This window comes from Phodopus roborovskii, unplaced genomic scaffold (assembly GCF_943737965.1).
Source record: "Phodopus roborovskii unplaced genomic scaffold, PHOROB, whole genome shotgun sequence".
In the NCBI taxonomy this organism is placed as follows: domain Eukaryota; kingdom Metazoa; phylum Chordata; class Mammalia; order Rodentia; family Cricetidae; genus Phodopus; species Phodopus roborovskii.
In genome coordinates, this window is record NW_026126638.1 from 6,486,964 (window position 1) to 6,504,982 (window position 18,019).

The window sequence follows — 18,019 nt, forward strand, 5'->3', positions numbered from 1 at the left end:
TGTCTCCTGAGCCCTGGGATTAAAGGTGCCACCACTGCCCAGCTTCCATGGCTAACTACTGTGGCTGGCTTAGCATTCTGATCCTTCAGGCAAGCTTTATTAAATCATAATACATCACCACATTTGGGTATAAGCTTTGCTGACCCCTTACCTACTGTGGCAGTCTGACAAAGTTCCATTTGGTACAAAATCATTAGCTCACCACCTCCGGATTTCATTGTATGACACACCTCCACCCCACCAGGTTTCTGGGACTGAGAGTGGGGGTACACCTCACAGCATGTGTACAGAGGTCAAGGGGCAGCAAGGCATCTATCTTGTGCGATGCTTCAGACCCCAGGCTCGAATCTGGGGATTTCCCTGTCCCCTCCTAACCACTAGGGTTACAGATGTGCACGGAGACATCTGGCTGTTTAGGGAGTCAAACACAGGTCCTCACACTTCTGTGGCTAACACTTTACCCCCAACCCCAGCTCCGGGATTTTATGATTCCTGGAGGCTGGTAACTAGTAAAATAAATACCGTTGGAAGGTTGTTGCTAAAAGTGTCATCTAAGCTGGGTGTGGTGACAGTTACCTGCAGCCCCAGCTTTCAGGAGGCGGGAGGCTGAGGTGGGAGGGACCACAAGTTTGGGGCCAACCAGACAAACATAATGAGTTCAAGAATTTGTCTCAACACTCCCCTCCCAACACCCAACAGTGCTTTCTGTTAAAATAGTAAGTTATTTGTCATAGGAGGGCTTCCGTGAAGACCAAATGTGTTAACCTCCATGAAGTGGTCAGGATGTTTCTCGGGACCTGATTAGTGTCACCTGGTTTCCTACTGTGAGCTGAAAGTGCTCGTTGCTCTGTGGTTGAATACTATGTCAAGGTGTGTGACTTTTGTTTATGCTGCACTGGTTTAACTTTGTGAAGCTGTTACTGTGCCTGTCTAAAACACCAGGTGGTCCAGATAAAGAGCTGAACGGCCAATAGCAAGACAGGAGAAAGGGTCGGTGGGGTGGCAGGCAGAGAGAATAAATAGGAGGGGGGAAAAAAAACAAGGAAGAGGGAAAAGGTAGACAGGTTAATTTAAGATGATAAGAACTGGGTAGACACAAGCCAAGCTAAGGCCAGGCAGTCCTAAGAATAAACCTCCACTTGTGATTTATTTGGGAGCTGAATGGTGGCCTCCTCAAAAAGCCAAAAGCACAAAGAATAAAAACAATTCTCAGTTACTGATTGCTCTTTTGCTATCGATATCATGACCAAAACAAAAACAAAAACAAAAAAACAAAAAACCAAACCCCCAAACGACGTTTAGGCAGGCCTGGTAGCAGTTGTCTATGTTTCTAACACTTATGAGAGGCTGAAGCAGGAGGATTGCAAGTTTCAAACCAACCTGGTTTACATAGTAAGACCCTGTCTCAGTAGTATATTATTATTACAGGACCTTGCATATTCTTGGATTGCTGGCACCTAGAATGTAGTCTGACCTAAAATAAAAGGTATCACTAACCTGTGTAGCACAGGGCCTGCCTTCCTCCTCTGTTTCCTCCTGTGGGTCTCCCTGCTCTTTCTTTTGTCCAGCCACTCCTAACTATTCGAGGTTTCCCAGATGTATCATGCATTCCAGCACCACAGATCCTAAACAAAGTCCTCACCCCTTGGAATGTGTTTGCCTTCCAGCCTCCTTTCCCCAGTCTCCTAATCCAAATTTACTCCTTCATCTTCCCTCCTCCCCTCCATCCCCACCTCGCCCCGTGCGTCATTTACCAACTCTCAGGACTCCCTTGGCCGCCACCCTTGGCCACCACGAGGCTGTATCTGGATGCCTTTCCTCGAGGGAGGTCCAAAACACTCCCTCTGCAGACACTGGATTTAGTGCGCTGCACCCTATAAACTGGCACACGCAGCTTTTCTCAGTGGCGCGGGAGCTCTTTTGTGTAGTTTTGACTTCACACATCTGACACCAGGCAGCTTCTTGGCACCTGGTTGCAGATCATACCCCAGCCTCTGCCACAGCTTGTAAATCAGTAGGGCTGGAGTGTGGCCCGAGATCCACGGAGTCATAACAAACTCCCCAAGTGATTCCAAAATCATATGCAGCTTCTAGTCAGGATATTGCGACAGTAACCAGATCTCATCCCCTGCCCGAGTCTTCATTTTACTGCAGACAAAATAAATGGAACAAGGGTTTCGACGACGCGGCAGTGGTAATGCTGACAGATGAGAAGGTACACGAGCCCACGACTGCTTTAGAATGTGTCATGGAAAGCATTCTCTGGCTGCACTCTGAGACAGGAACCACCCAAAGCACAGCAGTCTGCTGAGCAGGAGTCCAGGAAGGGTGATGTGGCTTCAGGGCCTAGGGAAGGTAGGGTAGAGAGGAGAGCAGCACCCCAAGCTGCAGACATTCCCCAAGTCTACAGATGAGGGTAATTCACATGTACTTGTAGACAAATCTCCCCAGAGGCTTCACAACCCCCTGCAACTACTGAAAGGAGCGTTCACTGGAGGCAGGAGGAATGACAGTTTTAGAGATAGGCAGAACGCTCAGAATTTCTCTTCAGCGAAAAGCTTGCTGCACAATGCCCCATTGCCCGCGTAGTAGACACACCAGGAACTCAGAGCTGGAGAGGTAGAAACATGAGTTCAGGGTTCGCGAACCAACCAATGTAGCTGAGTCAGTAAGTTCTGGGTGCAGGGAGAGGCTCTGCCTCAAAAGATATGGTGGGAAGTTATTGACGGAGGAAGACACTACTTCAAAATTTGGCCTCCACACACATATGTTCACACACACACACACAAATATACCACATGCACAGGAAGGTTACAAAGGCAAAGGAGGACATTTATATGTTGATAAAATCTGAATGCTTGGGCTGGGGAGATGGTTTACTGGGTAAAAGGACTTGGAAATGCAAGCATAAGGACCAGGGTTCAAATCCCTAGAACCCACATGAAGTCCTGACATGTGGCATGAACATCCGTAATTGCATTTCTTCTATGGGGAGATAAAAGACAGAGTCAGGACCGTCTCCAGACTCCTGCAGACCAGCCAGCCTGATGTACACAATGTAAAAGTAAAAGAGACTCTATCTCAAAACAACGTGGTAAATGAAAACCAAACACCCAAGGTTGTCTAACCTCCACAAGCACACTATGGCACACAGGCACCTGAATTCACACGCACAAATGCATATGCACACATGTACACACATGTAAATTAAAATATTTTCAACGCATCAAGAAGATGTAAGTGAGGCAAGGCATAGTGGTGCACACCTTAAATCTCAGCACTTGGGAGGCAAAGGCTGGTAGACCTGAGTTCCAGGCCAGCCAGGGCTACACAGTAAGACCCTGTCTCAGAAAACAGAAGGTACAAGCTGGGTGTGGTAGCAGACCGGAGGCTAGGAAGGAGGATCATATGTTCAAGGACATCTTTGACTATACAATGATGTTCATATATATTTATGTCTATATAATTATTAACCACCTGAATTTAATTAGTGATACCCACGGGCATGTGGCCATCCACTAAGGCATGGGCCATCTACAGTGGCCATGACTCCAAAGGTAAGTAATTCTCCCTCCCTTAACAGCGTCTCATCTGTCCTCCAATGGGGGTTGAGCTTTGGAAACAGTAGAATAACTACTCAAGAAATTAAAATCTGAATTAGTACATAACACAGCAATTATATCTCTGGGTGGATTCCCACAGAATTGAAAGCAAAGACTTGAACAGAGACCTTTCAACTTTATCTTACATTGGGCATGCAAGGGGAGGTGAGAGTCACAGCCGGTTTGTGGAGGTGAGTTTATTATCAGGAGTCTATTCTCTGCATCCACCACCCATGGTGGGGATGAACTCAGGGACTGAACTCAGATGGTCATGCTTAGCAGGCACTTTTACTGGTCAAACCGTCTTGCTAGACTTTGGGCATGTTTTTTCCAAATATATGTGTGGTATGTATGTGTGTTCACATGTGTTTCATTCGATGCACAGGCAAGTAAACATATGTGTGTGTAAGCTTGAGATTGACAAGGGCAGTCTTCTGTCTTTTTCACTGTGACAGGTTCTCACAATTAAACCCATATTCACCAATACTGTTAGTCTGGCTAGCAAGCCTGATGTGAGAATTCCGTCTGCCTTCCGAGCACTGGAATTACAGGTGAGTCACCAGCCCCACTCAGCATTTATGTGGGTTCTGAGACCCCAAACTCTGGTCCTCAAGCTTGCATGGTGCTGAGCTCTGCACAGCTTCAGGGACTGACCTAACTGGGGCAATGAGGGAAGGAAGCAAGGACAGACACACAGACACATACGAATATCCTGCATACCAGATTTACATTACCTTTTATAACTATAGCAAAATTACAGTTATTAAGTAGCAAAAAATAACTATGGTTGGGAGTAACCACAATATGAAGAACTGTATTAAAGGGTCATGACATTAGGAAGGTTGAGAACCATTGGACTAAAAGCTGGTCATGATGAAACACAAATGTAGACACACTAAGGAAGTAAAATAAGAAGATTGAGTTCCAGGGCAGCCTGGACTATGTAATAAGTTACAACCTGAATTATAAACTGAGTCTCTGTCTCAAGGGCAAGGAGAAGGGAGTAAGATGGAGGGAGAAATGGTTGGCAGGAATCGGTTAGGACATCCGCTTTAGAGAAATGACCAAACAAGTAGATAAGAGGACTACAGAATGAGTTCCAGGACAGCCAGGGTTACAAAGAGAAACCGTCTTGAAAAACAAAACAAAACTCCCAGCACTCTGTTTGGCCAGCCTGGTCTACATAAGCAAGGCAGCATAGGTTACATAGTGAGACCCTGTCTCAAAACAAACATACAAACATAAACAAAAGAATAATGACCCCATTAAAACATGGGGCTAACATTTATTTTTTACATTTATATAATGACAGGGGAATTGGTTCTCTCCATGCTGGCCAAATTCGGGTCCTTAGACTTGGCAGCAAGTGTGCCTTTACCTGCTGATCCATCTCAGTGGCGATTTATATTTTCAATACTTAAAGTCTAGGCACAAAGCCGAGGTCGGAAGTGAAAGGCCAGAAAAGCCCCCGGGGTAACAAGGAAGCTGTGTGGTGGGTATATCACTATCAGAAGCTGTGTGGTGGGTATATCACTATCAGAAGCTGTGCGGTGGGTATATCACTATCAGAAGCTGTGTGGTGGGTATATCACTATCAGAAAGCAGACTTCAAGCACGGGGACGGAAAAGCACCGTGTAATGCTAAAGGGTCACAACACTCTTATGTGTAGGCAGAAACGCCACAGCGATGTTTGGAGATTTCAACTCTTCTTGGTAACAGTATAGAAAACCCATCATGCTTAGAAGACATGAGCGACCCCAGTGATTTTCATTCAGAGCTAGCCCCAACGACAGCAGAGTGCACATTCTCTTCCAGGGCTCCAGAAATATCTACTGCCATCACCAGTCTGGCCATAAAAACAAGTCTCAAAAGAGCTAAAAGGATTAAATCTGACCTTTATGGATATGAATTTTAAAGTAACAAGATATTGAAAAATTCCCCAAATATTTAGAAATTAAGCATACTTTTGTGTGATTCATTATCCAAAGAATAAAAAACTCCCAGTAAAACAGAACATTACAAATTGAATGGTTTTTAATAAAAACATTTATAGAAAGCAAACTAAGGCACACTTAGGAACCAGGCATGCCGGTACAGGCTTGATGATGCAGACTTTCAATCCAGCACTCAGAAGGCTGATGCAGGAGATCTCTAAATTCAAAATCAGCCCGGTTTATGAGCCCATCTCAAAACAAACGAAGAACCACCTTCCCCCACGTGAAGAAAATCTAACAGTGTCATGACTTAAACCGTGGCTTAACAATTGTGATGGTCTCAAGACCGACCCCCACAGGCTCATATATGTGAATGCTTGGTCCCAGTTGCTGGAACTGTTTGGGAAGAATTAGGGGTGGCCTTGTTGGGCAGCATATGTCACTGGGAGCAGGCTATGAGATTTCCAAAGTCCAAGCCATTCCCAGGGTGTCTTGTGCTTGTGGACCAAGATGTAAGCTCTCAGTTACTGATCCAGCATCACGCCTGCCCGTCTGATGCCATGCATGATCCCATCATGATGATGGACTCACCCTCTAGAACTGTGAGCTCCCAACAAACTCTTCTATAAGTTGCCTTGCTCTCGGTGTCTTAGCACAGCAATACGAAAGTAACTAAGACAACAACACCCCATTGTGACACAACAGAGAAGAATATAGGTCCCTGTCTTACCTTTCTCTGCACTCACAACCTGTTTTTAATAGAAATTTTACAGTGGAGAAGTCCATCCTCCAAAAGGCATTTCTTACCCAGTTTATTCATCAGTGAGTTGATTACTTTTGAATGTACTAATGGGAGGACTCAGCATAGTGGCTGGTGCACAGTAAATGCTGGCCATATTTCAATAAAATTATCCTTCATTTTAGCCTTTGTAGGAGGGAAGATCAATTTTCTGCTTTGACTAAATCTGATTTTGCAAAAGCAAATCTCAAGTAGAAAACTTTCCAGAATAAAGCCGAATGTACAGATTGCATTACGTAAGTGACATAGACCTCACTGGCTGCAATTCTTCATGAGGTAAATTTACAGAAACCATACAAGCTGTACATCCAAGGCAATGAATTCAAGTTAAAAGGACTGTATAAATGTTACCAAAAGCCTATTTGGCAAAAAGAGGCCCAAGATACACGTGGCTTTTCACCATTTTTGAGACCATGGCAAATTGAAGTAAAGCTGTGTCTCTTCCCTCCCTTTTACTGGAAATGGTGTGACCTAAGTGGTTGCTCCTTCCTCAGAAGGGAAAAGTGAAGACGACTTCTCTCAAGATCAACTCTAGAGCATCTCATATAACCCCACCTTAGAATGTGGCTTGCACGTAAAACTGCCACTTTCCATCACACCAGCAAGTGGAGACCCGGTGGGACCTAATACAGACATCCTTATTGGGTTAGCTCCACAAAGCTCTCATGGCAACACCACACTGGGCTCCAAACCAGGATACCACTTTAAGGCTCCATTAGGAGAGAGAAAGGCATCACCCATAGTCATTGACGAGAACAAGGCAGGTGCCAAACAAAGAGCCTGGAGTTCTCCGTGTCTCTAGGCACAGGCGCTCCAGCCCTGAGCTAGTCAGCAATCCTTCTCAGTTCATATGAACTGCATCAAAGCTGCATTTGCCATTATCTGACATACACGGTGTTAATCACACAAAGCATAACCACTGTCATTATTTCTTGGTGTGAAGAAATGACACTTCCGCCTTTTCACTGATTTTTCCATTGTTTTATTATAAAAATCAACATTTCATTTGTTACAGTTCAGCTTATTGTAATAATCAAAAGGGGGTTTATACAAGGTACCTTTATACAATTTATAATTAAAGCACTTATTTTACAAAAAGGGGGAAGTGAATAAGTGGACAAGGGCTGGCCAAATGTTGGCCATTATAATATAAATACATCCTTGCGAAGCACCATCGTACCAAAGTCGATGTACAAGAAACACCAGCTGACTTTAAGACAGTGACAAAGATTAAAGGTTAAGAAACAGTTTAGACTCATAAAAGGACAAACATCCGAAAGCAGCACCAGATCCTTCACTTGCAACGAGGCCAGTCCAGTTCAGCCCCTCGTACCCTCTTTCTCCAGCCTCCCCTTACCACACACCGATGGAATCATTCTCCTTTACTTTCCTCTTACTACTCACAATTAGGCACTGATATAGAAACATAGCCACATGGATGTATAGCTACACCACCCCCCCAACCTTCCCATAGTTAATGGATAAACAAAGCCCAAATGGACAGTTAAGCAAAAGCATGCTGTCTATAACTCTTTGGTGTTGACTTTGGGCAAACATTAAGTGATGATGGAAAACCCAATGATTAGTATATGTTGGGTTCATACTCTGTTTCTGAATACAGTACATCAGTCTGTAATTCTAAAAATTCTCTAGGAATAAAATTAAGAATGGTTCATAAATGCCTGTGAAAATGAAAAACCAAAAATGCTAACGCTACCTTCTGTTGCAGGAGGGTGACATGGACAGAATTGGTCATTTGATTCAAAGTCAACTAAGATAGCCCTGAGTGTCCTGTCCCCCTACCTCTACTCGGGTGTAAGCTGAGTTCCATGAGCTGTGCAGTCAGAGAAAAGTACTGAAATATGGATCCACAATGTGTGTCATTTAAGTTACAAATGTGAAATTCCGTATTTGAGGCCCTACATCCTTGACTATAAAACCTGAGGATTTCAAAAGCCACATCTTGACACTCTTTACAAAGCCATCACAGAAGTCCTAAAATCTCACCTCTTCTCGTGCCGGTTTTAGGCCTGGGATAAGGAAACCCCAGGAGATTTCAAGGGATGCTAACATTTTAACTAATGCTTGGTAAACTTGATTGGGACTACCCACACTTGTGCATGGCTCTTATTTGGGAATTCTTAAATAGTGCCAACCAACAGACACCCAACCTACAGTCTAATTCTCAGTGAGCAGTCAGTTTGAAATTCTCTTTATAAAGTCACAAGGGCTACAGAGAAGCACTGCACAGTCACTAAAAACGGCATATTAGTTAGGGATGGACAAGAAGATTGGGGGGGGGGCAGGCTTACTTGCAGAAAGCTGTCCTGATCACTAAACACAGACTTAACTAATTGGTGAGGTAAACACAGCTATGAACCCCGAACAGTGCTCACTGACGGGCCTTCACAGCGAGACAAATATGCCCCCAACCCCCAGACTGTTACCTAAGACGGATGGCTAGTTTTACAACATGGTGTGCAATGCCAAAAGCACTGTAAAAATTTTAAAAAGAAGAAAAATACTAGAAATATTCTACCCACCAGCTCTAGTTTAAACCTTTTCTGTGACTGTGCCATTTATCTGACCTAAACAAGAACTCTCCGGCCTTGGTTAGAAGACTAGGACTCTAAAGGAGTCAAGTTTGAGTCCTAGTTATAAAAGACTTCTATACAGAAAAGCTTACGGAAGTGTACAAGAGCAAGCTACACCAAAGCTCACCTCATGCACGCTCCCATAGGCATACTTTAAGATAAAAATTCAAAATAAATATCCATGTAATTATGGAACCTAATCAAATTTTATTCACATTTCCTCTTAAACAATTAATCCAGACACATCCTAATTTAAAAATTTCTCCTTTTCCAATTTTTGTTCTCATAAGTTTTTTTCTCCTTCTTTTTCTTATGTTCAATAATTAAGACACAATTTACTTAAACTTAACTGTCCATGTAACTTGAGTATCATTATCTCTTTCCCAAGTTTAACATCCATCTCACTAAAAAATACTCTCAGAAATACTCTCTACAAACTCAGCTGCCCCAGAAAGAGGATACTGAGATTAACCTGAACTGCCTTCGAATCATTTCAACAAATTGGCACACAAATCAGTATTTTGCAAGAAGAGGCCACTGCCATCGCAGCACAAGCACTTGGGCTGAGACGAAACAAGGCAGCACCCTTCTGAGCTCACTATAGTGCAAGTCTCTACATGGGAAGCCCACCAGATAAAGATGCACATTAAAAATGTAAACATACAGAATTCTCAAATTCTAACTGATAGCCAGTCATTACTAACCTTTCCATATTCACTTAAGTATCAAGTGCCCCTGTGCATAACAGAAGGCAAGTTCGATGTCCATTCTGTCTTAGACTATGAGCACTTTGTTTCAGTAACAGGAAGAGTTATGATTATCTGACTGAAATGCAAGACACGGATGGATTGCCATTTGCTTATATGCAAGATAAGTGCCCCTGATTCTGATTAAGCTGTCCCCAACAACACAAGCATTATCTTGAGAGGTTTGTTTTTCTCTTTAAAATGTACTCATGTGTTTTTTAAAAAGTTATTTAAATGCCGCCAAAACTCTGGAGTCATTTCTTTCATTGTTTTTGCTTAGTCTCTAAAATCCAGAGAAGCCTCACATCAATATATAATTTAAAAATATTTTCAATAAGTAATCAACACCTGCTAAAGTAAAAGCACACTAGCTTAAAAACAGTTCAACTTTAGCGAAGGAGTGCTAGACACAGGTAAGAAACAAGAGACTAATGTCTGGCAGTGGCAGAACAGGGTGAGCTAAAGTCATCGCGCAGGTCAGCCCTGACAGCCGCAGAGGCTTCTATTAGCTTCCACCACTCAAGTTACTGCAGCTGACAAGTTCACAGTGAGTCTTCTCATTTAATCCCCGCTGTTACATTTGTGAAACCATCTGAATGCATAATGGAGTAAGAGAGAACATACGCAGAAACACAGATGACTATAAGAACTGACTGTGGGTTAGGTAAAAACAGCACATTCACAGTGCATACATAACAAGAAGGTACCTCACACCTCACTAACAGAGGTATGCCTGTAGACGTCACTCTGAGAAAAGCTGGTCCACAGAAAGTGAAAATGCCATAAACAGTTAATATAGGGGAAACCTAATAACAAAACAAAACAAACACAACAAAAAGCCCCTTCTTTTTAAATAGACTGTTTCTGTTTCTAACCAGAGCACATGTCAATGTTTTAGTAAAAAAAAGTACATAAAATGATTTCACACTGTGATGTTGTATGCTGCAAGGATACAAAACTAATTTACTAGAATATAACAGATTTGTGATTTTTAAGCATTGTCTATATGTGTTGTAAAAAGACACTTTAATGAGCATTAAAACAATCATGGAAGACCAATAATATGGCTAACTTTTGGTTATGCAAAAACAGCCTACAACTTAAAAGCTCAGCCAAATAGTGAACAAGCATAGTAGATACACCGAATCAATGCCTTGTTGTGTAAATTCCATTTAGTCAGTTCTGCAGATTAAAAAGCCTGACTAAGTCATGGCTCTTGGCAGAATGGCCTACAGAGTTCTGGGCAGCAAGGGGAAAGCAGCCAGTGCTACCAAGAACTGAGGTGGGCGCGGGCTCTCACCAGCTGCACAGCACCCTGCAACAGACAGACATGTCATCTCCTGCAACAGCGACCTTCAAGATGGATTGTACAAGATCTACTTCCCTTAAGAAAACTGTTGGATTCCCAGAGAAAACAAAGCCCTTTGTCCAAAGTTTGTACTGTAATTTTTTTTTTCTTTTATGGTTTCTTAACTTGCTGGCCCTCAAATGTTAGTTAATCTGAAGGCGATTTGGCTACTTCCAAGTTTGCCACTCTGAGATGGAATTACTTTCTTCTTCTTCTTTAGTTTTTGGTATCATTAAAACCCAGACACTCCCGGGCAGTGAGTGATGCCTCTATCGTCCCTGTTTCCTTTGTGCTCAGTCACTTCACTGGGTTTAAGGCATGCTTTGTGTATTTAGTTTGCAAAAATAAAACCTTTAGTACAAACTTATATTTTATACAAACTTTTATGGCACAAGCAGCAAATCTGCTCTTTTAAGAAAATATATAAATATCCTTTTCTTCTGTACAAATATCTCTAGTACCCGCCCACTTTATAACATTAACTGTACAGTCTGCCTCACTCTTCTTTAGAGCTCCCTCCCCCCCTCCAGATCTCAACCAGATGTGTATTTACATTTCCCGGTGGAGGCAGTCAGAGGAGGAGGGCCCCTCCTCAGGAGGAGTCCGTGCAGGGGGAGGGTGGTGGCGGGTAGAGGTGGTGGGAATAACTCCTCTCTGTGTATGGAGAAGGGGGGCAGCTTTCATAGTTCTCCTCTGCTGACAAGTACTGGCTTCGGGGTGTGGGTGGGGGGGGCACAGGCTCTGAGTCATAGTTCAAGTCACTGGTGTAGCCCTTGGCTGTTGCCACTGAGGTCATTCTCCGGCTAGGAGCATAGTCACTGTCACAAACATCAGTGCTGCAGGGTGTAGTGGGCGGTGCAAAGTGCCTGTAGCTATAAGGCCTGTAGCTAGACATGAAAGAAATAAAGAAAAGCGTAGTTAGTTTTATGGAAGAATATTCTGTATCGGGAATCAGAGAAATGTATAAATTCACCTGACAGCTATAAGCTGTTGCAGTTCAAGTCTATAAGGTTGGGCAGCTCCTGCCTGGCATGTGCAGTGAGGCCATGGGTCCCCAGTATCACTGCCACAACCAAAGCCACTGCGCTTTTAATGGGCACAGATGAAGAGGCAATGGTACATCAATAAAGGGGACTTTTGCAGTTTCTTATTTGCAAGTAAGATGTAAGGCAAGTAAAAATGGATGGAGTTGGCGGGCAGAGAGGAACTCAATGGGGCTCCAAATGTGCTCTACTACCCTGAGGTAAATTTAAGTGCAGGGGCTGTAATAAGGCCCTGGGTTTGACCCCCAGTATTTGTATTATTGATGCACTTTGGAAAACCTTTCCCCCTGGTGCTGGGGACTGAACCAGGGCCTTGTCCACACAAAGCAAGTGGTCAACTACTCAACTCCAGTTTTGACCCACCTGCTGCACACCTCACACTCACAGATCTGAGCAGTTTCTGCAGCTTCATAGAGTGGAAGTGGGTCATCACAGTCTACTCTCACTCAACACTCTTTGGTCATTTCATAACTGCCTGACAGTAGTTTTGATTTCTGTATGGTCAGAAATACTGTCTTAAGCGCAGTTAAAATGCCCAGAGGGTCAGTGAACTTTCCCACACAGTGTAAGAGTTTAATACATGTTTACACTTGTTTATATACCTTTTAAATGAGCTATAGTTACTCAAGAAGGTAAGACTTGACCTAAAGCATTGGCATGTTATGTATGATTCCTACAACTTTCATTCTACGTATGGCCAAGCTTAACTTATTTCATACTCATCCTAAAGATCCACGCACAAACTGTTTCTAAAGTACAATGGCTGCAAGACAGGGGACAAGAGCCAGAACCACTAACTGATGGGGAATTCATAAACTTCCTAGTGACTCAGGACCCCTGCCTGCTGTCACTCAGCCCTGCCCCACAGGCCCCACTGAACAGGACCCTGGACTTTTGTCACAGTGCCTACAGGACATTCTTGTTTGTTTTTTGTTTCATCTTCTGTCCAAACACGTCCAAAGCCTGGGGGACTTTCTGGATTAAAATTTAAAGGCTAGAAACTTCTAATCTCATAAAGAAAAAGAAGAGGGGGAAAAAAAGGAAGTCAAACAACAAAATTCTGTGATGTCTCAGCTTAGGCAAAATCATGGCAATTGATAAAGTTTGACATAGATTTGGAGCCTACTTTAGACATGGAAATGATTTAAAGCAGCTGTATACGTTGCCTGATGTTTTATTCAAGATGAATTAAGTACATTTTTTAAAAGAAATTTTAGGTTCTGGCCTTGTTTTTCAATTTTCAGGCCTCGGCTTTTGTCTTGTCATTTAGAACAAAACTGTGGCATGCAAAGAAGTCTTACAATGACTCATAGAAACAATCATGTCGGAGCCAACCCTATCTGTCTTAACCGACTTCGGTAGGCAGTTTCCATCACTGCAAAGTGACATCAGGTCAGTGACTGAAAGGAAACATTATCCAAATGGTAACAGGCACTGAGGACCGTGGGCCCAGCACACAGGCTTCAGACAGAGTACAGACTTTCTGCTGGTGTTTGAGTAGGATGGGAGAGTGAGGTGCACACACAGTAACAGACCTGCTGACACACTCACAGTGAGCACAGAGGCATTTCCTGTGTGACGACTGGTTTATTCCATGCCACAGTGACATGTGAAAACCTCCTCCTGATTTCTGTCAATGTCTGTGATCCACACTGCTGCTTGCCTGCAAGCTCTCACAACTCTGACCTGTCTGGCCCAATCCTCAACTGCATTACTCTAAAAGCCAGCTGTGCAACTCTCTCATAAAATATTATAAAATGAAAAAGAAAGGATTTGGGGGTGGAGAATGTCAGGTCTTGCCAAGACCTATTCTTTGGTGATTATGGCCTGTGTGTTCACTTGAGGCTTGGTATATTCACAAGTGGAATATGGGAAAAAGGTGTGTCTTACCTGTAGGACCTATGTGTGGAGGGACTGTTGGAAGAATAACCAAACTCCATGGTATAATGAGATCGCTCTGTGGCAGGCGATGGTGGTGGGTTCAAAATCTAAAAGGAAAACAATGAAAATATTAAACTAATAACAACTTCCCACAGATACAGATGCAGAGCACCGTTATCATCTATTTCTTCACTTTGTGTCTATTTTCCATTACACTATTAGCATGGTCTTCTTTTAAAACAGCTACTTCAATAGCACTTCATGGCTGTGGCTACACCTTCCTAGACCACAAGTTCTTTACCCTGAACAAGTGGTAAGAAAAATAAAACAACAAAAAGGCTGTCACCTACATCACTGGCTCTAAATTTTAAACACAACTTTTCTGTTTGTAGAAAATTAGGATGAATTCTAATGTGCTTCCTCTTAAATTTTATTTTTATATGCACAAGTACAAGGGCATGTGTGCACGCATGAAGCTGCAGGCCAAAGGAAACCATAGAGGCACCCCAGGAACACTGTCCATCTCCTATAAGGCAGGCTCTCATTAGCCTAGAGCTCAGTAATTAGTCTACACTGGTTGGCCAGTGCACTCCAGGGATTCTCTTCTCCACCCACACCTCTGTAGTTTCGGGATTATGAACCAAGCCCAGCTTTTTATCTTGGAGCTGGGGATGGAACTCAGGTCCTCTTACCCTGGAGACAAGCATTTTACAGACTGAACTATCTCTCCAGCCACATGTTTCTTCTTTTAGTGGGTTACGAAATAAAGGTCCTAAGTTTGTTTGGTACCTTAGTAGTTTATTTTTCATTTGAACTGTGAAATTATTATTATGCTTTCAGCTACATTTATTATTACAGAGTAAACGTAAAAGATTTACAAGCACAGGGCAGTGGTGGCAAATTCTCCATTGACTCCTATGTACTTCAATCTTGTATTAACTTCTACATTACCATCACTGAGCACCCATGTTTAAATGAACTGATCTAACATGCTACATATTTTAACAGTGAAAGAAAAACAAAGCAAAAACAGATTGCTTACTGCAGGGAAGTAAGTGCCTTTGGTGCTTGAAGAACTGCTTGATGATGCGCCTGTGACGTGGGCTCGATCGTAGGGGGGCCCACTGCTTCCCCCCATGATACTGAGGGAACTGATCATCGATTTCCCTCGAGACATTCCTGAAGGAGATAAAAATGAAGATGAGTAGCATCTATAAAAATATATAAAATCACAAATCAACATTGAAGTCACAAGCCGCCCAACTAAAACAAGTTATGTCCTCTTTTCCTACTAGTTGCTGAAAAGAGTTAATGACAAGTAGGAAACGGATGTTGAAATGAATGGCTCCACTGAGAACTGGCTTCTAATACGGCCAAGCTGCTCCCGCCTGGTCTGATCCGAAGAAACAGAGCCCTCCAAGTGAGAGGTTTTCATGAAGACTTCATGAAAGGACTGGGAACCAGGGTGACAGATGAGCGCCGCAGAAAGCAAAGCTTTTAGAAGACATGCGCCAGGGCACAGAGACACCCAGATACCTCACAACTATTAATGCTAAAGAAAAAAGTCTGTCTGTTCCAACTAGGTTTCCATTTCTACTCACTGGAAATAGGGATGACAACAAGGAAGCATTGTCATTTACAAGCTTAAATATTACAGCTGCTTACTCTAGTCACAGCCATAGTAAATTCCAATTTTCAGAGGTTAGACATTGCCTCTATGATGGGAGATGTCATTCTGTATATGTTTCTCATACTGGTTAATGAATAAAGCACTGCTGGCCAATAGGAGAGGAAGATAGGAGGGACTAGGAGACAAGGAGGAAATAGGAAGTAGGAAGGAGGGTCAAGATGGAGAGTCTGGAGAAAGCAGTATGCTGGCCAGATCCCCGGTAAGAGAAATACATAGATCAGCAGAAATGGGTTAATAATTAAGACAGAGCTAGCCAATAAGAAACTAGTAATGGGCCAACAGATTATATCAAATACAGAGTCTCACTGTGTATTATTTGGGGCTGGCGCAGTGGCGGGACAAGACCGGGCGGCGGGTAGAAAAACCGTACTTCTTACACCTCTATTTTCCAACAAAGGTACCACAAAACACTAGAAAAAGCTTTCCTGCCTCCCCAGTGGTGGAACTCTGGCATTTGGCTATACCTTAACCAACCTCACACTCCTGTCACCTTGTCAGATCAGGAGAAGACAGAGGAGTATGCCCCTTCCTTGTCAACCAGCTATTTCCAAACCCTTGCCTGTGGAAAGCAGAGCCATCTGTCTTTGCACTCCTTTCTTCCTAGACTCAATAGCCTCAGGCTCACCAAAGCACTGGCTCACCTGCTTTCAATACAGTGCAGCCCCACAAGGCAATCAGAGGCCTGAAGCTGACTGACGGAGTCACACCTAAGTCTTTCTGCATAGAAAGACAATATAAACGTTTAAAAACAATTCACTCTCAGAAGTTCTTAAACCCAAAGTAATCTAGTTTGTAATCCTAGGTGTGTCCTTTTTCCACAACGGAAATGCAATAATATTGTTAGAACTTAAAACTGGGCAAGACCAGATTGTCACAATCTTCACTTACCTGGAAGAGATCCCGACAGAGAGCTTGGGTGAGGGACGTAACCCAGGGGCACAGAAGCTGGGCCATGAACCACATAGTCATTCGTCATAGTCTCTCCATCTCCCTTCATACGAGGACACAGCATCCTTTGGCAGATGAAGTATATGGTTCCAGACACAAATATGGTGACAATTACCCCAATAACTGAACCAACTGTGTTGGTGGCTTGTGGTGCTGGCTCTTCAGTTGGATCTAAAATGGAAAATACTATAGTAATCTAATGGAAAAACAATTATACATTCAAAATAGCAATAAAAGAATGCAAAAATAAAAGTATGTTGAGTAATCAAACTATATAGTTTATATATAAATATACTGATGGGGGATGTCCTTTTGTATGCAGTGAATTTATAGGTGGGATTATCAGACCAGGAGAACTCTGGGAAAAGGAGGGCAGAGAGTAGGTTGCACATAGGTCTCTAACTTGATTACTCGAATGCTCCCAAAGGAAGGCCAGGGCATTGCGAAGGACCCTGCCCAGGACACCCACCTTCCTGGACTCCTGGCTACTTGAGTCTTTAAGAAGCAGAAGGCATGAATGGGAAGAGCAAGAAGTAGGTTATCAAATTTATCACCATTCTATTATCTAGAAGGAAAATTCTTCCAATCTGATTAGTTATGTTACAATAAATGCATGGGGGACCTTGGCGGATTCCATATCGGACACAAGGGTGACCGAGGCAGAGGACACACATGCCTGGCAGACAGAGCTTAGTGAGAACTTTTATTAGAAAGGGAGGGGGAGGAAGGAAAGGAAAAAGAGGTAAAGAAACACAGACACAGAGAGAGAGAGGATAGAAGAGAAGAGGGAGACCGGAAAAGTCTTGTCTGCCCCAGGAGAACAGTGGGAAAGAGAACAAAGTAGGCTGGGATCTTTCTTTTAAAGAGCTAGGTTACATACACCTGTCATGGGCAGATGGGTGAGAGGCAGGGACAGGCTTGCCTGGATTACAAGTTAACCCACAGGTAATCTCACAATGAAGAACCCTTAAAACACTTTCTGCTTCTTGTTATTCAAATCTCCCACCCATGTAGCTAAACTCGTCTCTAATAGAAAAATAAATGGATGACAATGAAAGCACTAAGTTACCTTGTTGTGGCCATCAGCTCCAAATGCAGAGTGTGGAATCTGAAGCACACGCTCTTTAGCTCTTTAATCCTGGCTAGCTACTGACTTTGTATTCTCTTCTAGGGTCTTGGTATTCCCTTCCAATGTCAAAATTCAAGAAAGAATAAACCTTTCTGGAAGTTCCTGCCCCACAGTGCTGGTATCTGAGTCCTATTGCTCATGTCAGGCTTCCCCCATCACCACTGCGGGGAAATTGCCTGGCAAGGCTAGAGCTCTCCTCTTTGCCACATTCAAGGGACTCTTCATCTCACAGACCTCTCTACATGGTCAACAGAGTGGGCTCCTGCTTTCTTTTAAGCAATTATCTGCTCACTATGGAAGACAC

The 18,019-nt window shown here is 43.2% G+C and overlaps 1 protein-coding gene across 1 annotated transcript in view; it reads right to left on the reverse strand.

Moving 5' to 3' along the window:
* Positions 1-7,295: 7,295 nt before the first annotated feature.
* Lrp6 (LDL receptor related protein 6) overlaps positions 7,296-18,019 on the reverse strand; it is a 120,531-nt gene continuing 109,807 nt past the window's right edge. Inside the window, exons 20-23 of the mRNA XM_051173184.1 lie at positions 16,527-16,757; positions 14,991-15,127; positions 13,958-14,055; positions 7,296-11,911 (exon numbers count right to left, since the gene is read on the reverse strand). Of these exons, the coding sequence (XP_051029141.1) occupies positions 11,617-11,911; positions 13,958-14,055; positions 14,991-15,127; positions 16,527-16,757 (761 nt within the window). The 3' untranslated portion in view covers positions 7,296-11,616. The remainder of the gene's footprint in view (positions 11,912-13,957; positions 14,056-14,990; positions 15,128-16,526; positions 16,758-18,019) is intronic.